Source organism: Microcaecilia unicolor, unplaced genomic scaffold (assembly GCF_901765095.1).
Source record: "Microcaecilia unicolor unplaced genomic scaffold, aMicUni1.1, whole genome shotgun sequence".
Classification (NCBI taxonomy): Eukaryota; Metazoa; Chordata; class Amphibia; order Gymnophiona; family Siphonopidae; genus Microcaecilia; species Microcaecilia unicolor.
The window spans coordinates 45,397-67,564 of NW_021963201.1; the positions used below are offsets into that span (position 1 = coordinate 45,397).

The following is a 22,168-nucleotide window of genomic DNA, read 5'->3' on the forward strand; positions in this document are numbered from 1 at the left end:
AGGGGTTCCAGTGTTACGGCAAAAAGCAGAGGTGACAGGGCGCATCCCTGTCTTGTCCCTCTCTCCAGTGTAAAGGTTTCAGAGCATTCCCCATTAATAATCAGAGCTGCTAGTGGGTGTTTATATAATTGTCTTATCCATGCTATAAAGCTGCCTGTTATCCCCATTTTCTTTAGTACTTCAAACATGTAGGGCCAGTGAACTCTATCGAACGCTTTTTCGGCGTCAAGTGACAGAAGTACCGCTGGTTGCTGCGTGCTATTGATCTCCTGTATAAGATGTATGGCTCTTCTTATGTTATCAAATGTCTGTCTACCCTCTATAAACCCCGTTTGGTCATCTCGTACTAGTTGCTGCATAAACATCTGTAGGCGCTTAGCCAGAATCTTCGTAAAGATTTTGTAATCTGTGTTTAATAACGATATTGGGCGGTATGAACCGCAGTGTTTCGGGTCTTTCCCCGGCTTTAGCAGTATAATTATATGTGCCAGTCTCCACGAGTAGGGCAATTTTTCCTGATGCTCAATCCCATTTAAAACTTGTGCCAGTAAGGGGGCTAATAGATTTCTAAAGCTCTTATAAAATTTATTCGTAAACCCGTCTGGCCCTGGCGCTTTTCCGTTTGGTAGGTTACTGATGGCCCACTCTATCTCTTTTAGTTCTATCGGCGCCGAGAGTATGGCGCTTTGGTCTGGGGTGATTTGGGGGAGCTCTACCTTTTCCAGGTAAGTCTGTGTTGTTTGAGGGTCTGCGTGAATCTCATCTCTATACAAGTGTTTATAGAAGTCCATAAAGGCCCGGCTAATTTCCTTAGTTGTAGTTAATCTTTGCCCTGTGCTTTCTTCTATTGTATGAATATGATTTTTGCTTTTATGCTGCTTCAGTTTATATGCTAATAATCGGGACGCTTTATTACCAAATTCAAAGTGGCTTTGTTGAGTTTTTTGCAAGGTTTCCGCCACTTCTGCTAGCTGGAGTTCCCTAAGTTCCAGTTGTACCTGGTGGCATCTCTCCGCTGCGTTAGTGGGCGGATTTCCATTGGCCATTGATATTTGCAGTGTTTCTAGTTCTATATGTAGTTGTTGTGTTTTTGCTTGCTTCTGTCGATTCCTATGGGCCTGCAGTGATATAATTTGACCTCTTAGGACTGCTTTTAGGCCCTCCCATACTATCTCATCTCCTACTTCCCCCGTATCATTTTCGCTAATGTAGTGTTTTATATCTTCTTCTAATTGTTTTATAACATTTTGGTCTGCTAGCATACTATCATCCATGCGCCATGTTGGGGGAGGCAGTCTATTAGTTGCACTTTTTAGTTGTAATGTTAACGGGGCGTGATCCGACCATGTTCTATTCTGTATTTGAATTGTTTGCACCTGTTGCAGTACAGCTCGCCCTCCTAGCCATAAATCTATTCTGGAGTATGATGCATGTACTGCAGAATAATATGTGTAACTACGAGATGTGGGGTTATAATGCCTCCATATATCTATCATCTGCCATTTGGATAAAAACGTATGTAGTTTAGCTCGATCTGTTCATGCATATCGTATCCCCTGTGTGGAATTATCCATTGATGGGTGGGGTGTTAGGTTGAAGTCCCCTCCAATCAGTAATTCTCCCTCTATATATTTTGCTATAAGTTCCGATAGTTCCTCATAGAAGGAGCCCTGATGTTCATTTGGGGCATAGATATTTAGCAAGGTAAAGACCTCTGTCCCCAAGCTTATTATCAGTAATATATATCGACCATCTCTATCTCTCACCACTCTCCGCACCTGCCACATGTATCTGTGTGTCAGTGCTATCAGTACCCCCTTTTTTTTGTTCTCTTTGTGACTAGATGCAAAATATATATCCTTATACCGCCCATGTCTACATAGCTTTTCATGTTTTGGCAGCAAATGCGTTTCTTGCGCAAAAATTATATCTGCCCTGAGACGCATTGCCTCCTTAAAAAGGAGTTGGCGTTTTGCCGGGGAGTTTAGGCCCTTCACATTGATAGTGAGTAAGTCAATAGTGCCCATCGTGTCCTTCTTTGTTAGTGTCTGCCTTATCCTCTCCTACTCTGTTACTCTCGCAACCCCTCTTCCTCAAAAGACCATATCTATCTTGGTGCAGCAGTATCAGTGAATATTTCCCCCCTCTATCCCCATGTATCCCACTCCCATGACCGTTATCACCTGTCATATTTGGATCAGGTGTGCTGGGGTAAAATGTGACCGTCCCGTGTCCCTCTGCTTATCAGTTAGCTATTTCGTGTACTGTTAGCCCAGTATGTGTTTAAACATAGTTGAACATTTTAAACTCTTCTCTAATGTAACATTAACACATTAACCTTTATATTCCTGCTTTAACTTAACAGTGGCATTACAGTTCACTTACTACCTCTCAGTCCTTAGTAGTAGCTATTCTGTGTGCGCCATCGTGCATCTTCCATTGCAATGCCTCTTGGTCGCTAGATTCTGTGTTATCAATTTAAGTTCAAGTAGTCACCCGATCTCCACTTCTCAGTGCAGTATCCGATTGCTGACGCTGTAGCCGTCCTTTTCCTTTTGTCACTCTCTGCCATCTGGGTCTCTCTCTGCGCGTTGTCCCCATTTCCCGTCTTGGCGCCATCGTAGAGTGCAACTCTTTGTCTGGGAATATCAATGCCGCTTCTGCCACCTCTCTGATTTGGTGTAATTTTCCTTCTTTATAGAAGCGCAGGGCGAAGGGGTGACTCCATCTATATTGAATGTTCTGCGTGCGTAGGTATTGAGTGATCGGGCGTAATTCTGCCCGTCGTCGCAGCGTAGAAGCCGCCAGATCTTGATAAAGTTGAATCTGGTGTGTATCCCATTTGAAATTCGGCTTTTCTCGTGCTGCCTGCATTATTTTCTCTTTCAGCTTATAGTCCACAAAGCAGGCTATCATATCTTTCGGCTGATTATTTCTGGGTGCTCCAAGTGCTCGATGTGCCCTCTCGATTTGTATCTCCGAGGGATCTTTATCTATTTGTATTTCCTTTAGGATGGCGCTTGCTATTTGCTGCACTGTATATTCACAATCCGCATATAGGGGAATCTCAGGAATACCTCGGATTCTGATGTTGTGACGTCTACTGCGGTTTTCTATATCCTCCATTTAGTCCCATATTTATTGGATGTTTTTCCTTTCCTCCGCTTGTTGCTCCGTTACAGATTGCAGCAGTTCGCTTTGGTCATCTAAGCGCTCTTCCGTTTCTGCTACTCGAGTTCCTAATGCAGCAATATCACCTCTGAGATCCGCACCCAACGTGATTAAATCAGAGCGTAAGGCTTTCAGTTCTCCTGTTATTTCTTTTAGCCAGTCTCGAATCTCTAGGATTGGTTCATTTTCGCCCGTTAGCGATTCCTCTTGTGTAAAGAGGATCTGGGATTCCTGCGGTATCTGTTCTTGTTGAGCCGGCCGCTCCTCCGCTGGGCCTTCCGCCATGCTGCTTTTCTTTGTTGGTACCGCAGCCTGCTGTGTCGACGCGCTGGATCCCGTGTACGCGAAACCCGCCAGCGAGTGCTTTATTGTTCGAGCTGCCATGCGTTTTTCGATCACCTGATGTTCCGCTATTGTCCGCGATCGCTGATTTTATTGTAGCGTCACGCTAACTGCTTGTATTTTCCACTTTTCTTCGTGGGACAGCCAGAGCTCTTTGCTCAAGCAGCCATCTTGGCTCGGTGACGTCACTTCCCCCCCCTGATTTCTTTTTTTTACTGTATTACCATTTCTATTATATCTTTTGAGAACTGTACCAGTCTCTTTCTCCAATTACCTCTAACTTACATTACACAGAGATTTGTTGCATTTTCAATGCTTCCTTATTTATTTCTTTATTTTTGACAACCCAAAGCTCCTTCATACCCTTCAGCTCTCAATGGCCAATAGAGCCTGCTATGTACTCTCATTCATCATCTTGAAGTCAGCTCTCCTCAAGTACAAGACCCTTATATCAGTAAGGTTCAGTTCAGGTCAGAGTTTAATCCTGAATTACACAGTGAATTCTAGACCCTAATTATTCTCTTATCATAAGGTCATATGTCAGTACCAACCCCACAGCATACTACCCCTGAGTGGTCTCATATGCTTAAGTACATAAGTACGTAAGTATTGCCATATTAGGACAGACCAAAGGTCCATCAAGCCCAGTATCCTGTTTCCAACGGTGGCCAATTCAGGTCACAAGTACCTGGCAAGATCCCAAAACAGTACAATACATTTTTTGCTGCTTATCCCAGAAATAAGCAGTGGATTTTCCCAAGTCCATTTTAATAATGGACTATGGACTTTTCTTTTAGGAAGCTAGCCAAACCTTTTTTAAAGCCTGCTAAACTAACAGCTTTTACCACATTCTCTGGCAATGAATTCCAGAGTTTAGTTACACATTGAGTGTAGAAATATTTTCTCCGATTCATTTTAAATTTACTACTTTGTATCTTCATTGCATGCCCCCTAGCCCTAGTATTTTTGGAAAAACAAGCGATTCACATCTACCCGTTCCTCTCCACTCAGTATTTTATATACCTCTAGCATATCTCCCCTCAGCCGCCTTTTCTCCAAGCTGAAGAGCCCAAGCGATTTCACCCTTTCCTCATAGGGAAGTTGTCCCATCCCCTTTATCATTTTCGCCGCCCTTCTCTGTACCTTTTCTAATTCCACTATATCTTTTTTGAGATGTGGTGACTAGAACTGCACACAGTATTAAAGGTGCGGTTGTACCATGGAGCGATACAAAGGCATTATAACATCCTCATTTTTATTTTCCATTCCTTTCCTAATAATAACAAACATTCTATTTGCTTTCTTTGCTGCCGCAGCACAGTGAGCAGAGGGTTTGAAAGTATCGTTAACAGTGACTCCTAGATCCTTTTCCTGGTCGGTGACTCCTAACACGGAACCTTGCATCACTTAGCTATAGTTTGGATTCCTCTTTCCCACATGCATCACTTTGCACTTGCTCACATTAAATATCATCTGCCATTTGGATGCCCCAGTCTCGTAAGGTCGTCTTGCAATTTTTCACAATCCTCTTGCGATTTAACAACTTTGAATAATTTTGTGTCGTCAGCAAATTTAATTTCCTCACTAGTTATTCCCATCTCTAGATCATTTATAAATATGTTAAAAAGAAGCAGTCCCAACAGGGACCCCCTGCGGAACCCCACTATCTACCCTTTTCCATTGAGAATACAGACCATTTAACCCTACTCTCTGTTTTCTATCTTTTAACCAGTTTTTAATCCACAATAGAACAATACCTCCTATCCCACGACTCTCCAGTTTCCTCTGGAGTCTTTCATTAGGTACTTTGTTAAACGCCTTCTGAAAATCCAGATACACAATATCATCCGGCTCACCTTTATCCACATGTTCGTTCATCCCTTCAAAGAAATGTAGTAGATTGGTGAGGCAAGATTTCCCTTCACTAAATCCATGTTGGCTTTGTCTCATTAATCCATGCTTTTGAATGCCTGAAGCACAGTTTTTCAGCATATGGTATATGTGTCCCTGTGGTACATGAGACAGGGAAGAGCTATGCGAATGCTGCTAGGGATCAGACAGTCTGGTTTTGCATGATGTAGCTTTATGAAGCAGCAGGGCAGCAGCACAGTTCTGCTATACTTGCTAGTCAGAACCTATGCAGCTCTCCCTCTTCTGTGAATGTTCATCTGGCATACAGAAATAAAACAAGAGAGACAACAGACTATGTAGCAGCTGTTTCTGCAGCCCTGTTTGGAGCAGCTATGGCCCTCCTAAATCCGCTAGCCCAGAGAGGAGAGAGAGCTAGGGCTAATTCCTGTCATCATGATGCCTTATTCAGCTTGAAGATATGAAGGGAGAGAGAGAACCATCTTCTGCCACTGGTCTACTTCTCCTCCCAAAGTCATTGTAATACATCTACTAGCCAGCCTAATGGAGAGAGCACTGTTATTGGTAACGAGGAGGGAGGGAGGTTCTATTTGCCCTGGATGCTGTAGCTTGCTACCATTGTGGGAGCCAGAAGAAGGGGAAAGGAGATCCTGCTAATGGGCATAGAATGGGGGGGCATGTGAGGGAGGATTGGGAAGTGGGGAGAGAGGTGCATGGTGAACGGAGAATAGGGGATGCAGTGTTGTTTGCTAGGAGCAAGAGAAGCAAGAAACACACTGGGGGGAGGGGGGCAGGGAGTTGTTAGGCAGAGGAGTAGGGTGAGACAGGATCAGGCAGAGAGGTAGGGTGAGACAGGATCGCGCAGACTATGGGGAGGGGATGCTGAGCAAATAGTGGGGAGGACTGATGGGCAGAAGGTAGGGAGGAGGAGGGAGGTTGGGTGATGATGGACAGAGTGGAGTCCTTATTAATTTTCAAAAATTAAGTGGTACATACTTTTTAAAAGTTGAGAAATACAATTGTAGACTGAAGTCACTACCAGCAGGACCTCCCTTTGTATGCTACCCTGGTGATACCCTTATGTCTGAATTCAACTCCTTTCACTGCTCAGCCCACAGGACTTCAGCTTATCCCTGCTTTCCCTTTGTTTCAGTGTGTAGTATTATGTTACTAATATACAGAATTAATCTTCCCCATTTTTTCTTTAACTGTTTCTTATGGAAAGATGATAACCTCACTTGGTCGCATCCTATTCCTGGTTTTCATTACTGAAAGAACTGGTGATTGTAACCGTATTTAAATCTGACTGCCATTAAATACACTTTATTGATTTAATAAAGGGTACTGTATTTTGAGGTGTTTTAACATATACAAAGAGGTGATATAAAGCAAACTATGACCTTTCATTCTGGTCATATTTACAGTGTTGGACATTCCAACTGCATATATTAATAATTTCATGATAATAGATGTTGCCCCAGGGTTGGCTTTTGTGGGCTGGAACTGGTAAACCACTCTCATGATCCCTGGGACCCTGGTGGATGGAGGGAATGATTAACTTTCAAGAGCCTATTGTTGGGATGCTCTTCTTAAACATGTCCCACTATCACTGTGCAGGTAGAATGTTCAAGCTTCAGAAAAGGCAATTGTTCACTCTGAATGAAAGATCAAAATAAAAAGACGTTTTACTGAACAATCTACAAAACAGGAACAAAAAAGTAAAAACACACTTCCATTCAGACAGAGGAAAACACAAGAAAAACCAAAGAAGATCTCTAGGCTTCTGGATTCTCTTCCATGCTGTTCTAATGCCAGTTCTTCATATCTGAAAGTGGCAAGGCAACATTTTCCTTCAGGTCCACGCAGTCTCCAGATTAATGGTTAGATCTCTGATACCAGTCTCTTCTCCTTCTCTGTAGATTGAGTCACTCACCTCTCCTTAGGCTCCATGAACCCTTCTTTTGGGTTCTGGAAGCTGTTGGGAGGCAAATCCCAAACACAGTGGATGCGTCTCTTCAGGGCCAATGTCGAGCATACTGGGGCACAGGACAGAAATTTGGGAGGGGCCCCAAAGCCCACCAGCAGGCTGTATCTCCATCAGCTTCAGACAGGTTTGGGGCCCTCTGTAGCCTGGGGGCCTCAAGACAATTGCTCTGTTTGCACTATCCTTACTTGGGCTCTGCTTGTGGTTACATCCGAAGTACAATTTGGTGGTTAGAACCCTTTCTTCAGAGCCTAGGTGCTTCCCTTGAGCCCCATGTCCTCCAAGGAAGGTTGGATAGGAAATGAAAAAATGCCTTCCTCCACATTGGGTTTACTCATATTGCCCCACTAACCCCTCTCCATATTGACAACATAACAAGAGATCATTCTCATGCTACATAAATACAAGGGAATTTATTGACCCAGTCACATTGGCAGTTGCCTTCCTCTCTGCTTCTCTACCACTTAAGAACATAAGAACATAAAAGTTGCCATATACTGGGTCAGACCCATAGTCCATCTAGCCTAGTAGCCTGTTTTCAAAACAGTGGCCAAGCCAGGTGACAAGTACCTGGCAGAAACCCAAATCATGGCAACTACAAATCCCAGAGCAAGCAGTTGCTTTCCATGTCTGTCTCAACAGCAGACTATGGACTTTTCCTCCAGGAATTTGTCCAAACCTTTTTTAAACCTAGATACACTAACCACTGTTACCACATCCTCTAGCAAAGAGTTCCAGAGCTTAACTATTCATTGAGTGAAAAAATATTTTCTCCTATTTGTCTTAAAAGTATTTCCATGTAACTTCCTTGAGTGTCCCTAGTCTTTGTACTTTTGGAATGAGTAAAAGATGGATTTACTTCTACTCGTTCTACATCACTCAGGATTTTGTAGACTTCAATCATATCTCCCCTCATCCATCACTTTTCCAAGCTGAAGAGCCCTAACCTCTTTAGCCTTTCCTCATATGAGAGGAGTTCAATCCCCTTTATCATTTTGGTCGCTCTTCTTTGAACCTTTTCTAATTCTGCTATATCTTTTTTGAGATATGGCGAGCAGAACTGAACGCAATACTCAAGGTGCAGACTTTAAGTGAATTTGTTACCTTTGCCTTCTGTACTTGTCCGAAGAATGTTTAAACTCCATTATATTGTTGCCCTCTATCACCTCTGCTGGTAAGTCATTCCAGGTCCTATTATCTTCCTCTCTGCTTCTTACAGATTCCATACTTAATCTAACACTTGGGCCTCAGATTGTGGGCGTTGTAAAGTAAAAACCCTGTTGATGTTGATCAGGGTTTCCTTCAGTCCCTTTTTAATAAAGGACATGTCCTCCTTTGGGTTCCTTTAGGTGTATCCTCCAGATTTGGTTTTTTTTTTTTTTTTTTTTAAAGTAGGCAAATGTCCTCTTTTTCATGTGACAAAAATCCTTTTGTGTACCAATGACCAACACCCTTATCCACAGAATGAGAGAAACCATTTCCTCCTTAGTTAGTTTGGACACACAAGGGTGCTAAAGAGAGGGGGGGGGGGGGGGGGAGGGAGGCACCAGACTCCAGAGGTGCTGATGTTGCTCTGCATAGCTGATCTCTTTTTTTCTTTCTGGAACTCTTCACTCATGTGCTGACCCCATGTTAAGTAGTACATGTTCTCCACTTCCTACAGCAGCGAGATCTCTCTTCCCAGGTCTTCTAACTCAGTAAAGACAAGATTTGGGTTCTGTAGGCAGTAGGCAGCAGGTGAATGGGCCCTGGGTAAAAAAATTAAGATCGGCTCCTATAAAAAAACAACTCTGCCAAAGTACTGGGGACCAGTAAGCAAACCATGGAAAATATCCATTCCAACCTATATAGAAAATCTGTCATAATAAAGCAGCAATAGCAATAACCCTACTTTTAAAAGGCAGCACCCTAGAATACCGACATCCTCTCAACCCTTTTCCACCTTCTCCAGCTCCTTTACCCTTCCCATTTCTCAGCCTCTCCCTCCATCCAGTCTTCCTCATTCTCACTCCCCTCTTTCCACACTTTTCCTTTCCCGCCCTTCTTCTTACACAGTAACATAGTAGATGACGGCAGAAAAAGACCTGCACGGTCCATCCAGTCTGCCCAACAAGACAACTCATGTGTGCTACTTTTGTGTATACCCTACTTTGATTTGTACCTGTGCTCTTCAGGGCACAGACCATATAAGTCTGTCTAGAACTAGCCCCGCCTCCCAACCACCGGCTCTGGCACAGACCTTGTTTTAATCCTCTCTCACGTTCCATTCTGATCCCTTCTCTCCAATCAACTCCACTCTCTCTCTTTTCCCTCCATACCTGCACTGAGCCCCTTCTCATCCTCTGCCTTCTCCCAGTCTCTGCATCAGCCCTTAGCCCCCTCCTCCCAGCCCCAGCATCAGACCTATCTCCAACTACCTTTCTTACCTGTCTGAAAACCCTCTTCATTCCAGGCAAGACCAGATCCCTTCTTCTACACTCATCCCTTAATATCTGTGCTTTCTCTCTTCCCCAGTCTCCAAGTTATCTCCAAGCCCCCTTCTCTCAGCCCTAGCATCAGACCTTTTCCCCAGCCCTAGTATGAGCCTCTTTCTACAACCCCACCATCTGTTAACATCAGCCTTTCCTCTGACATGTTCCATCCATATGAAAACAGGACATTGCATCAGAAAGGGGCAGGATGCATCAGAGGGACAGCTCCAGGGCAGGCAGCAGGTGTAAAGCATTAGCCTGTTTTCATGCGTTAACCAAGGACTAGATTCAAACTGAGACACCAAAATAAAATTAGCACTAAAAGCTATTCTATAAACGGTGCTCCAAGTTGGGCGTCATTTATAGAACAGCGTTTACAGCCAGGACAGATTTACACCAACTGAAACCTGGTGGAAATTCTAGGAATGCCCCTGATCTGCCCATGCCCCTTCCATGGATCAATTCATAACAAGTTACACATGCATCTTTATAATACTGGCTACAAAGATGTGCATGTAAATTCTGTTGCCAATTAGCATCAATGATTGATTGTTAGTGACCAATTACTCTGGTGCTAGTTGGCTTGTTATTCAATTAAACTGTGTGCACCAACTGGGCATGTACCCAAATATATAATTTGGGGGTAAGCGCCTAATGCAGTTTAGTAGAAGGGCCCCAGAGCAATTGTTCTATGGAAAATGGTATCTGTGCATAAAAAGGGACAGAGAAGCTATGATTCTGTTTTGAGGAAACTGTTCTGATGTAATCACTGCAGGTAACAGTACGATTTTAGTCTGGAAAAAGCGGAATACCTTGCTGTTGATGTTAGATAATAACTATCTTTTAAACCTCAGGTACCCAAATTTGTGGGACATTTTACAAATACCATCTGGTACGTAGGTTGCATGCTTTTCTTGACCCAGATCTGGGCCACCGAGAAGAGGGGGACAGGAGGGGTAAAATTCCCCTTGCCTGGGCCTCCAAGGGGGGGCCCAGCGCTGGGGTCTCTCTCTCTCCTGCTCCTGACGGGACCCGAGTAATCATGTCCCCACAAGTGCAGAAGAGAGAAAACTTCAGCGCCAGGACCCCCTTACGCCTTTGCCGCATTTACATCAGCTCTATAGCTGGTGTTAGGGGTTTGTGTCTAAATTATATGTGCGTATTTTCCCTGTTCACCTACTTTCCTTTGTGGTATTTGTGCAGTTACTTTTTGTGCTTGGTGTTAGGGGGCATTTCATGGGTGTAGAATGGATGTGGCAGGCCTTTTGTGCTTACTGTGCAGAAAATAATGCGTGCTAATTGGCACTTTTACACTTAGCTCTGGACCGTTTACTACTGACTTCTAAATAGAAAGCACTAAAAACTGGATTCTATATATGGCACCTGAAAAACTGGCACCAAAAATATTTCCACCTAGGTGTATTCTGTAAACCACACCTAGATTTAGGCTGTTTATAGAATACGCCTAGCTGCCATGCCTATGCTTATGTGCACCCAACATCTGTCAATTTTGAGTTACCGCCCGGCTACCACGTGGCCCTTGTGGTAATTTCATTTTTGATGTGCATCTGCTATGCACGCTGGAAAATAATTTTTATTTTCTGCCATGCGGCAGGCGGTAATTGTCATTCTACGTGTGTAGATGATTACCACACGGTTACCACGTGAGACCTTACTGCTAAGTCAATGGCAAGATCTCAGACCCAAGAATGGACATGCAGCAAAATTAAAAAAAGGGTCTTTTTTACAGGCATGCTGAAAAATGGATCAGCGAGCACCCAAAACACATGCCTACACTAGCGCAGCCCATTTTTCGGCACACCTTTGTAAAAGGGCCCCTAACTTCATTATTTTGGGAAGAATACTATTCCTGTAGAATTCAATAAGGTTTAAGGGGTCTATTTGCTAAGCTGCAGAAGGCGCTAATGCATGCCCAATGCAGCTAAAAATGGAGTATTGCAGTAACTTTTAAATGTGCATGAGCTAACCATGCGCCAAAAACTTTTCCTATTTTTTTTGAGGGGGCGGGTCAGGGGCAGAGAGTGGCATTCCAGTGCTAAACAGTTAGCTCATCTACATGACTGCATTTTAATGGGTTAGCGCATGAATATCACATGAGTCCTTATCACCTATAAAATAAGTGGCAGTAAATTCTCATGTGGTAATTTTAAAAAATGGCTGCATGCTAATGGCAACACTAGCGCACGGCCATTAATATCAAAAATAGAAAACTGGTCATTTTATAGCCGCAGTAAAGATGTCTTTATCGTATGAGAAAGATCCATGTAAGGGTGTGCTAAGGCCATTTTTTTTACCACATCTTTGTAAAAGGGTCACTTAGGGGCCCTTTTACTAAGCTGCATAAGGCTCTACGCGCACCCGAGTGCCAAAATGGAGTTACCGCCCGGCTACCGCATGGCTCCTGCGGTAATTTCATTTTTGGCATGTGTCTAATATGCGCGGCCGAAAAATAACATTTTCGGATGCAAGCCAATTGGCATTTGGTGTGCGTAGGTCATTACCTCGAAAATGCCACTCCACATCACTTCACTGGGGTAGAGAGTCCCTGAACATTTAGGAATATGATCTTACACCCATGCTGAAATCATAGATAGATCCCATGTGTAGATTTGAATATCTCATCTTTGATGATGCATGCTTCCCAAACTCTTATCACTCCAAATCAACATTTTAGCGCCATTCCAAGCTCACACAGATCCAGCACCAAAAACCTTCCCCTGCATATTTCCAAAAACAATCATCACCAAAATGTAATCAAACAGCCGTCTCACCACCCCCCCAACTCCCAATATATTTAGCTCACGAACATATCTCATCCCTCTTCCTTTCACCCTCCTTCCTCCCCCAGCCACAGCAAGGGTACCTCACCTCCCACCCAACTTCAGCCTGGGAGAGCATTAAATTGATTTAGAACATAATTCACCTAATGCACACTAATGAAAGTACACTGTCGCATCTGCCTCAGAGTAGGTGAAACTTTGTGCAAGAGCATTTGTGCACTACAAGGGCTCAGCCTTTTTAATATAAAAGAACATACACACATATGTTACCTTTATAAAATAAGGATAAGATAGGCACTTAAAACGTTTTCATAGACACCCAGTTTTAAAAATTACACCCCACAGTTTTTAATGTTCAAATCAGTTATTATTCCAAATTTCAAATCATATCTGATGATGAACCTGGAAATTTAGGGTTAAACATCATTTGGTTCTTATAGAATTATATATCACAATCTAGGGGAAAAGAAATCATAAAATCATCCAACCAAGGTTTGGAAGAAATCTTCAGACTGTCTAATTTAAGCACAGAATATTTCAGGTTATTCTAATATATTCAAATTATGAATATGCTCAGTCTCATTTTTTTTTTTTTTTGTCTTTAAGCCTGCAGCAAGTATTGGTAAACAGCAAAAGAGTACTCACATGCACCTCTGTGTCGCCACCTATGATCTTGCTGTTCTTGACATATTCTGCTACAGCTCCACTCAAAAGTAGGTCAAAGGCTTCCACGCAGGGTGCGACACCTACAAAAGTAGTACATTTACTGACCTTCAATAGATACATTTGTGACTTTTACACTGTGTAGAACATGGCTAAGTTTCTTGGGAGCCTGTTATGTGTTCTCAAACGTTTTCTGAGGCAGTAGATTCTAAAAGTCCCACACATAAAGGAAAGCCCTTTAATGAATGACTCCTCTGTCTGGGGATTCTGTTGACAAGGTACCCTTGAAAGAACAGCCCAATGATAAACTTTATACACGTATTAATATATTAAAGCTGTTGCTCTAGGTTGAGGGCTATCACGGTTTATGCGTGATACTACATTCAGGTGTGAGCCATAGGCTTTAGGGAAGTGCACAAGGCAAAACCTTTTTGGTTTATTTGGTCTTTCCTGATTATTTTGGTTCACTTCAAACATTTGTTTAAACCAGGAGTGTTCAACCTCAGCTCTTGCCAGGTTGGGTTTTCAGGATTCCCCAATAAATATGCATGACATCTATTTGCATACAATGGAGGCAGTGCTTGCAAGTAGATCTGGATTGCAGCCCTTGAGGACCGAGGTTGGACAAGGTTTAAACAAACATTTTTAGCCTACACTGAATACATGCAGATTCATTTGCAGGTTAATGCTCATTAAATTGATTTAATGCGCACTAAATTTAAGCCACACTATGAAGTCAAATGCGCACTAAATTTAAGCCACACTATGAAGTCAAATGCGCACTATCGCATGCACATCCCTAATAGGGTTTTGCTAAATTCTCAAGCTAAACTGAACATTGCCCTGAACATTAAACATTGTATCAATTACTTGAGTAAGAAATCTATTTATAAAATACATTTCAGCATACAACACGTACACTCAAACTGTTGAATACTGATGAAAAAGCAGAATTTGCAATATACTTCCTTACAATGGGGGGGGGGAGGGGGGGAGGGGGGGGGGGTAAAGGGTCATGGATTTGATATACTGCTTTTCTATGGTACAACCAAAGCAGTTTACATTTCTTATATGCAGGTACTTTTTCTGTCCTTAGTGGGATCACATGGAACTCTAAAGGAGCTATTGCGTGCTAGTTCCAGGAGCTGAAAGCAGAGATGGGAGCGATACGGAGAGACATTCAAACGGCTGTGTCAGAGATGCAGAGAGAGGTCCAGGAGTTAGGCCAGCAAGTGGAGCAAACGGAGGAAAAACTAGACAGCCAATCTGAGGACCTACTGAGGCTGTAAGAAGCTCTGAAACCAGAGAGCCATGCGAGGGAAGAATTGCAGAATGCAATTGAAGACCTGGAGAATAGGTCCCGGCGCAATAACCGTCACTTCAAAGGAATCGCGGAGGGGGAGCAATATACAGACTGTGCTAAGGTGATTAAAGAGATTTGTGCCCTGGTCCTGCAAACTGGAGAGGATCAAACCGGAGATTCGACGCAAACTCTGATGTCCCTGGACAGAACCCATAGGAGTACGGGACCCCAGAGGGGGAACGTGCCTAGAGACATCATAATTACTCGGTGAAGGAGAAAGTGTGGAGAAAAGCACGTACTATGGGGGATGTCATGTGGAACAATTGCAAGATACAGATCTACCAGGACTTGGCCAGGGCCACTCTCCAGAGGAGGAAGGAGATGCGAGAGGAGACTAGCTATCTACAAAAAACAGGGTCCAGATACTGCTGGTTGTTTCCTTTTGGATTACAATTTACATTTGGCTCTCAAACAAAGAAGGTCCATACTGTTGCAGGAGCATGGAAAGCCCTTAGAGAATTGGGGTGTACGGACCTCCCGGCTCGGGAGGGGTTGCCCCGGAGTCGAGGCCCCTCTATCAATATGCAGTCGACTTGGCAGAAGGTGCAGGGAGGCCGGAAGAGGACGCCCTCAAGCGGGACAGAGTCTGGCTACATGATAACAACTTGGAATAGGTTGTGAATTGACTCTGAAAGTTCTCTGCTAAACTGATGAAAGTATGGTCGTCGGTCAGGTATGAGTGATTGGGGCTACAGAGAGTGAATGATTTTGCATGGGGATGCTTGATGGTGAAAATGTGGAATGCTGCGTGAATTGTTCTTTTAAGGGGGTGCATGAGTTGTGAGCAACTTCTTATGTTTTAACGTTTTTATTGATGACACTCTGAAAAATACATCCTTGTACGCACATAACTTCTGTGACATAACACACTCTCAAAGATGAGGATATTGAATCAATACAATCAACACATGTATCATCAGCAATTTTCAATTTCTTCCCCCTATAACTCTAACACCCGCCCTCCCTCCCAACCACCCTCTAACCCCAAACTTCCAGATGTGAAAAGGCTCGTACTAGCAACATTCAAGTGACACCTTCTTTGTAAGGATCAAATAACAATGTACACATAACGATTAGGTTAGATGTCAACTTGCCTCACCTTCTACATTGCCTCCTCCCCCCCACCTTTTATGAAGTGCCTATGCAAATACCTCTAACCAAAGCCTTATACGCCCCCCTCCTGGGGGAAGCCCTGGGGCCTGTGCTCTGATAGCCCCTTCCCCCAATCCAGAGAGCGTTGTTCTTAAGGTGACATTCTTGTATATCTGGATGCCCGTCAACACTTTACTCCAATGATAACATAACTGCATGTTAACAGTGTATTGGTTAACTATTTGTTCAACAACTACTTTGTCTTAACAGTCAAACCTTTGAAGTGTTCATCTTTCCCTTCCTCACCCCCCCCCCTCGCCCACCCCTGTGGAATAAAATTAAACCAAACAAACAAAAAAAAAAAAAAAAAAAACAAAACGGTCTAATGTGGGATCCTCAGAGACGGTTTAGGATAAAACTACGAGCTTTTGGTGCCAAGGACTGTATATATGGTTCCCAAATCTCCAAGAATGCCTTCTTTCTCTTGGGGGAGGATCCCACCCCTCTCCTCTCCATCACCAACAGCTCATATAGACTATTCCTCCAGTGCCAGAAGTCCGGTGGATCAGTTTGTACCCAACCCTTTAAGATTACTTTCTTACCCACTAAACTGGCTTTCCTTATGAACTGCCGAGCCCCCCTGTTGTGCAGCACAAATACTTCGTACTTGTCTAAAAGGAGTCCCAGTGGGGACAACGGAACCCCTTCCTTCAAAACAGACTCTAAGAACCCCACAATTTGTCTCCAAAAGGTCTGTGACTTGTGACACTCCCAAAGGGAGTGAAACAGTGTGCCCTCCCTCTGCCCACACTTAGAACACAGAGGATCAACCACACCCCCAAACTGGAACACTTGGTATTTGGACATGTATGCCCTATATAGAATCCTGTATTGACATTCTCTCAAAGATGCGTTTCCCGACAATGTGGGTATTCTTGCTGATAACTTCTGGAAATCCAGTTGCAAGTTCGGACGCTTAAGATCTTGAGCCCATTTTCTTAAGATTCGTCCTGTGTCTCTACCCTTACCTAGCTCCCCTAGTGCTTTTTGTAGACCTGAAACCGATAGATGCTCCCCAGGCACTGAACCAAAGAATTCCCGTATGTGACGTCCATGTCCACTGCCCAATTTCCCTTGCTCCAAAGATCTTACATAATGTGCGAGCTGATAATACGCAAATTGATGACTCGGAGTGATTCCCACCCCCAATGCTCCAAGGTCTAATAGCTGACCTGTGGAGCCCACAACATGCTCTAATCTAGTGATCCCCATCTCTGCCCACCTACGAAATACTTTATTCTCTGTGCCTGGTGTGAACTGGGGATTACCCTGCAGGGGCAAAAGGTCTGATACATCCGCTGCTAGGCCCCAGGCTTTATTTAACTCTTTCCATACTGCTCTCAGGGGGCTGACCAATACACTGTTGCATGCCCATGCCGGAATCTGATGGCTTGGGCACTGCAGCAAGAAATACAAATGATATGGTTTAAAGTGCTCCAGTTCCAGCCCACGGGGGGTAAAGTCTTGCCTGTCTAACAACCAATCACCTAAGTGGCGGAGCAAGCTGGCTTGATTATAGCGGCGAATGTCTGGAAGTCCCATTCCTCCCTCTCTCCACGACCCCATCAATAACCTCAAAGGGAGTTTCGGCTTGGACCCCCTCCAAATAAATTTCCGAACGTGTTTAAATATTTGATTCAAGCTCTTCACCTTTAATCGAATGGGGAGTACCTGAAATAGGTAAAGCCATCGTGGAAACTCCACCATGCGAAATAGTTGTACTCTCCCATGAAGGTTGAGCGGCAGTACCCCCCATTTGCCCAAGCGGTCCTTCATAGCAGTAACCATATTGTTAATATTCACGGAGTACAGGTCTGATGTTTTCATGGGAATCCTTACCCCTAGGTACTGAAGCGACTCCGACGCCCAGCGCAAAGGAAATGCCTCTCCCCACATCTGCCTCACACCTTGATTAGTTGCTAATGCTAAAGATTTGGAGTAATTGATTTTAAAACCAGCAAAATCACCGTATTCCTGGAATAGTTCCAGCAGTGCTTCCAGCGAACGTTTTGGTTGGGTAAGGTGGACTAGAATATCGTCTGCAAAGGCAGATACCTTAAACCTTGTAGTCTCCCACTTAACCCCTTCTATTTCCGGGTGGTCTTGAATTTCCCTAATCAACGGGTCTAGGACCAATACAAATAGTAAGGGCGATAAGGGACACCCCTGTCTTGTGCCTCGCCTAATTGGGAATAAGGTTGACTGTTCCCCATTGATCCAAAGGTATGCCTGGGGATTTACATAAAGTGCTCCTATCGCGTCTCGAAAGGCCCCCTCTATGCCCCTTTGTGCCATCACAGCAAACATGAATCCCCACACCACCTTATCAAAGGCCTTCTCGGCATCAAAACTGACTACCAGAGAAGGCCTTTTCTGTCGCTCCACAGTCTCCAGGGATGCCAACAGAGCTCTCATATTACTGGCCACTGTCCTACCTTTCACGAACCCAACCTGTGGAGATGCTATTAGCTGAGGTAGTATCCTTGCCAAGCGATTAGCCAAAATCTTCGCATAGAGCTTCAGGTCACTATTCAATAGGGAAATTGGTCTATAAGATCCAACTTCCGTCTCATCCTTCCCTGGCTTCCGCAATACTACGATCTTTGCTACATTGAGGGAGTCTGGTATTGTCCCCGTTGACACCATAGTATTAAATAGGTGTAGCAGTGGGGGTGTAACCTGCTCTTGTAATATCTTATAGAAGGCTATACTATACCCATCGGGCCCCGGCGCTTTATCTATCTCACTCTGCTGCAAGGCTACTAACAGTTCCCCTTCTACAATCGGATTATTTAAATACTCCCGTTGTTCCTCCGTGATCTTCGGTAGTATTTGGTTTGTTAAATATAGACTACTGTTCTCTATGATGTCTTTTGGTTCTGCATATAGGGCCTGAAAGTAATCTCTGAAACTCCTTATAATACTCCCAGTCTCCCTTAGAAACCCTCCTCTACCATCCTTCACTTGCAGAATCCGCGAGGGCCCCTTTTTCCTTTGTACCAACCTACCCAACAACGTACCCGCTTTGTTACCATACTGGAATAGCTGGTATTTATAGTAATTTTGTGACTTCTGCGCTCTTTGATGAAGCAGCTCATTTAGATTTTTCTGGGTGGTGAGCAGCACCTTCTTGTTATCTTCCGTGACCTTCCTACCAAGCCTCTTCCGCAACACCCTAACCTCGTTTTCCAAGCGGAGGATCTCTCTGTCTCTCTGCTTTCTTGCTCTTGCTCTGTAGGCTATCACCTCCCCCCGCATCACTACTTTGGCTGTTTCCCAGTACAGGGCTGCTTCCTGCCGATGTTCTCCATTAAATTGATCATACTCCTTCCATTTTTCACTAATATATGTCTTAAAATGTGGGTCTCTGTATAGTTCAAAAGGGAATCTCCATCCCCCCCGCCCAAACCCACCCCCAGACATCTGCAACTGGAGCCATATCATCGCATGGTCTGAAATTTCGCATGGGCCTATCTCTGCAATTGGCACTTGAGGGAAGAGTGCCTGGGATATGAGAAAATAATCAATGCGTGATTGAGTCAAATGCGCCCTGGAGGTGTGAGTATAATCCCTCTGCCCTGGGTGCAGCACCCTCCACACGTCGATCATACATAAAGCCGAGCAGAGGAAAGGCACACCCCCCGGGCGAGATCTGTGCTGCGTTCCCAGGTCCCCACTTCTATCGACCCCGGGGTCCATCACCATGTTAAAGTCCCCTCCTAATATAACATTACCCCCCTGATGGGGGCTCAGCAGTTCCAGTAACTTATTATAGAACTTATGATCGTACACGTTAGGTGCGTAGACGTTACAAAGAACATAGGTATATGTGCCCCTCTCTACTTCCACCAGCACTATCCTGCCTCCCTCATCCCTTTTTATTGCTTTGACTCGCAGTTGTAGACCCCTTCGGATTAGTATCAATACTCCTCCTTTTTTCCCTAGTGCCGGTGATCCCACTGCCACCTCCACCCAACCCCCCTGAAATTTGCTATGCTCAGTGGTGGATAAATGGGTCTCCTGGAGGAATGCTATGTCCGCCCTGTGTCTCCGCAATGCCTGTAGGACTTTTGTGCGTTTTATGGGCGATGAGATCCCCCCCACATTCCAAGATATTAACTTAAGTGAATTCAGAGTCTTGTCTTATGTCTGACCAGTATATGATAGCCCCACTTACTGAAAGGTGCCCCCCAGCCCAAAGGCACCCTCCTTCCCCTGTCCATCTCGGCTCCCTGCTCCACATTCCAATATTCCGTCCCCGAGTAACCACACACAATGAATACAATAACAGAAGAAAGAAAAAAAAAAAAAAAAAAAAAACCCAAACAAACCCTATAACTACCCTCCCTACCCTCCCCCTCCCTACCTCCTTCCATCCCTCCCCTGAACTACTCCCCCCTATCTTCCAAAGCGTTCTCGCTAGAGAACCAGCCACCGCTCCGCCCCGCTTAGCCCTCCCAGCATCATTCGTTTAATTAGTCATTTACAGTTTAGTGTACCCTTTTCCCCTTTATACAATTCTTGCATGGTACAAACTTTTTTACACCTATTAAACCTACTTATAGTACCAACCATAGCCCCCCCTTTTATACCTGCGATCCTTACTCCTTCTTCCTTCCTGCACCTTTTAACTATATAGAGCCTAATGTCTCTCATGCTTATACAACCTGATAACCAACTATCAATGTCCCATCCTGGCTTGTTGTCACTGCCTCTATCTTACACCTCCACCTGTGGGTCCTCCAATTCCTTCAAGTGCTCTGCTGGCTGCTGGAGCCTGTCTGGCCATTCTCTGTTGGTGTTTCACTGTCCATTTGATTGAGAAACTTCAAGGCCTCAGTGTGGGATTGAAAAAGGTGCTGGACTCCCTTGTGTTGAATTCTCAATTTGGCCGGGAACATCAAGGCAAAACGTGCTTTTTTGTCGTACAAGCGCCTGCAGACCTCCGCAAACTGCCTGCGCTGCGCCACCACAGATGCAGAAAAGTCTTGGAAGCAGAGAACCGTATTATTTTCATACTGCACTTTATCTTTCGAACGCCACTCTCGCAGGATATCTTGTTTATGGGCATAATTTAATACTTTACATATGACTACCCTGGGCTTCTCCATGCCTTGCCCCGGTCTCCCCAGTCGATGAGCCCGCTCAATTTTCAACGAGTGTTCTAATTGTTTCATGTTGAGCGCTTTAGGGATCCATGTTTCCAGGAAACTTCTCAGATCAACCTCCCTTAGCGATTCTGGTAAGCCTATTAGTCTTAAGTTGTTCCGTCGTGACCTGTTCTCCAGATCTTCTACCTTCTGTTCCAACTGCTCCAGTTTTTTCTCTAGGGTTTGCTGCTTACGATCTGCTTGCTGGCATTGGTCTTCTACATCCGACATCCGTTGCTGATAGCCCGCCAATTCCTCCCGTAGTCCTCCGAGTTTCCCATCCATCTGCGCTATTTGGTCCGAAATTTTCTGTAGCTTTTTGTCCACGGACCCCTCTAGTAAGGATGAAACTTCCGCGGCTATCTCCGCCGCCCAGGCTGTGCTTCCCGTCTCACCGACCGGGGTTGCGTCCGCCATTTTGCTGTCGCCCACGCGGCCCCGCGCTCCTTCCTTTCGAGCTGATTTAAGTGACATTGCGGTAAGTCTCTGGGAGTCCGGACCGTCCACAGACTGACCCGATATTCCGCCGCTGTTTCCGTTCGTTGGGGGCTCTTTCTCCCGATATTTAAGGTGCTGGGGGCTAGATGTTTTCAGCGGGGCCTCGGAGCTCTAAGACGCGGCGTCCTACCCACAGCCTAGCATCACGTGACCTCATCTGTGAGCAACTTCTTAATCCTGCTCCAGACACACTTCCTCAGGGAGCGAACTGACTGGTGAGGATAGAAGCTAGTTGGGTGGGGAAGGGAATTATTAGTGGGTTCGTGGAATGTCAATGGCATGAATGATCCAGGAAAACGGAGCATTATATATCGAGAGCTTAAGCGGATTAAGTGGGATGTGATTTTTACACAGGAAACACACTTGCATAAAAGAGATGCACATTTGCTTCACTTTAGGGGATATACTGACTGTTACTCCCATGTGGACCCAGGAGGGGGAAAAAAGGGTGGGTTGGCGATTTACATAAAACTGGGGTTCCATTTGCTGAAGGCGAAGTATTCCGGGATGAGATGGGACAATGTTTGGCAGTCATGGGTTACCTAGGGGGCCACCTAGTGACATTTATTAACTTGTATGCACCTAATGTGGGTCAAGGGGAGTTTTTTGAGTCCTTACACATACAGCTACCAGAGTTTGTGGAGGGGCGTGTGAGTATGGGAGGAGACTTTAATTTAACAGTAGGCCTGTTGGACCATTCTAAG

General features: G+C 44.6%; 1 protein-coding gene across 2 annotated transcripts in view; it reads right to left on the minus strand.

Moving 5' to 3' along the window:
• Positions 1 to 22,168, minus strand: part of LOC115459067 (adenylyl cyclase-associated protein 2-like) — a 125,867-nt gene that overhangs the window by 42,035 nt on the left and 61,664 nt on the right. For both annotated transcript variants that reach the window (XM_030188930.1, XM_030188931.1), the window contains exon 3: positions 13,284 to 13,384. In XM_030188930.1, coding sequence (XP_030044790.1) covers positions 13,284 to 13,384 — 101 coding nt within the window. The remainder of the gene's footprint in view (positions 1 to 13,283; positions 13,385 to 22,168) is intronic.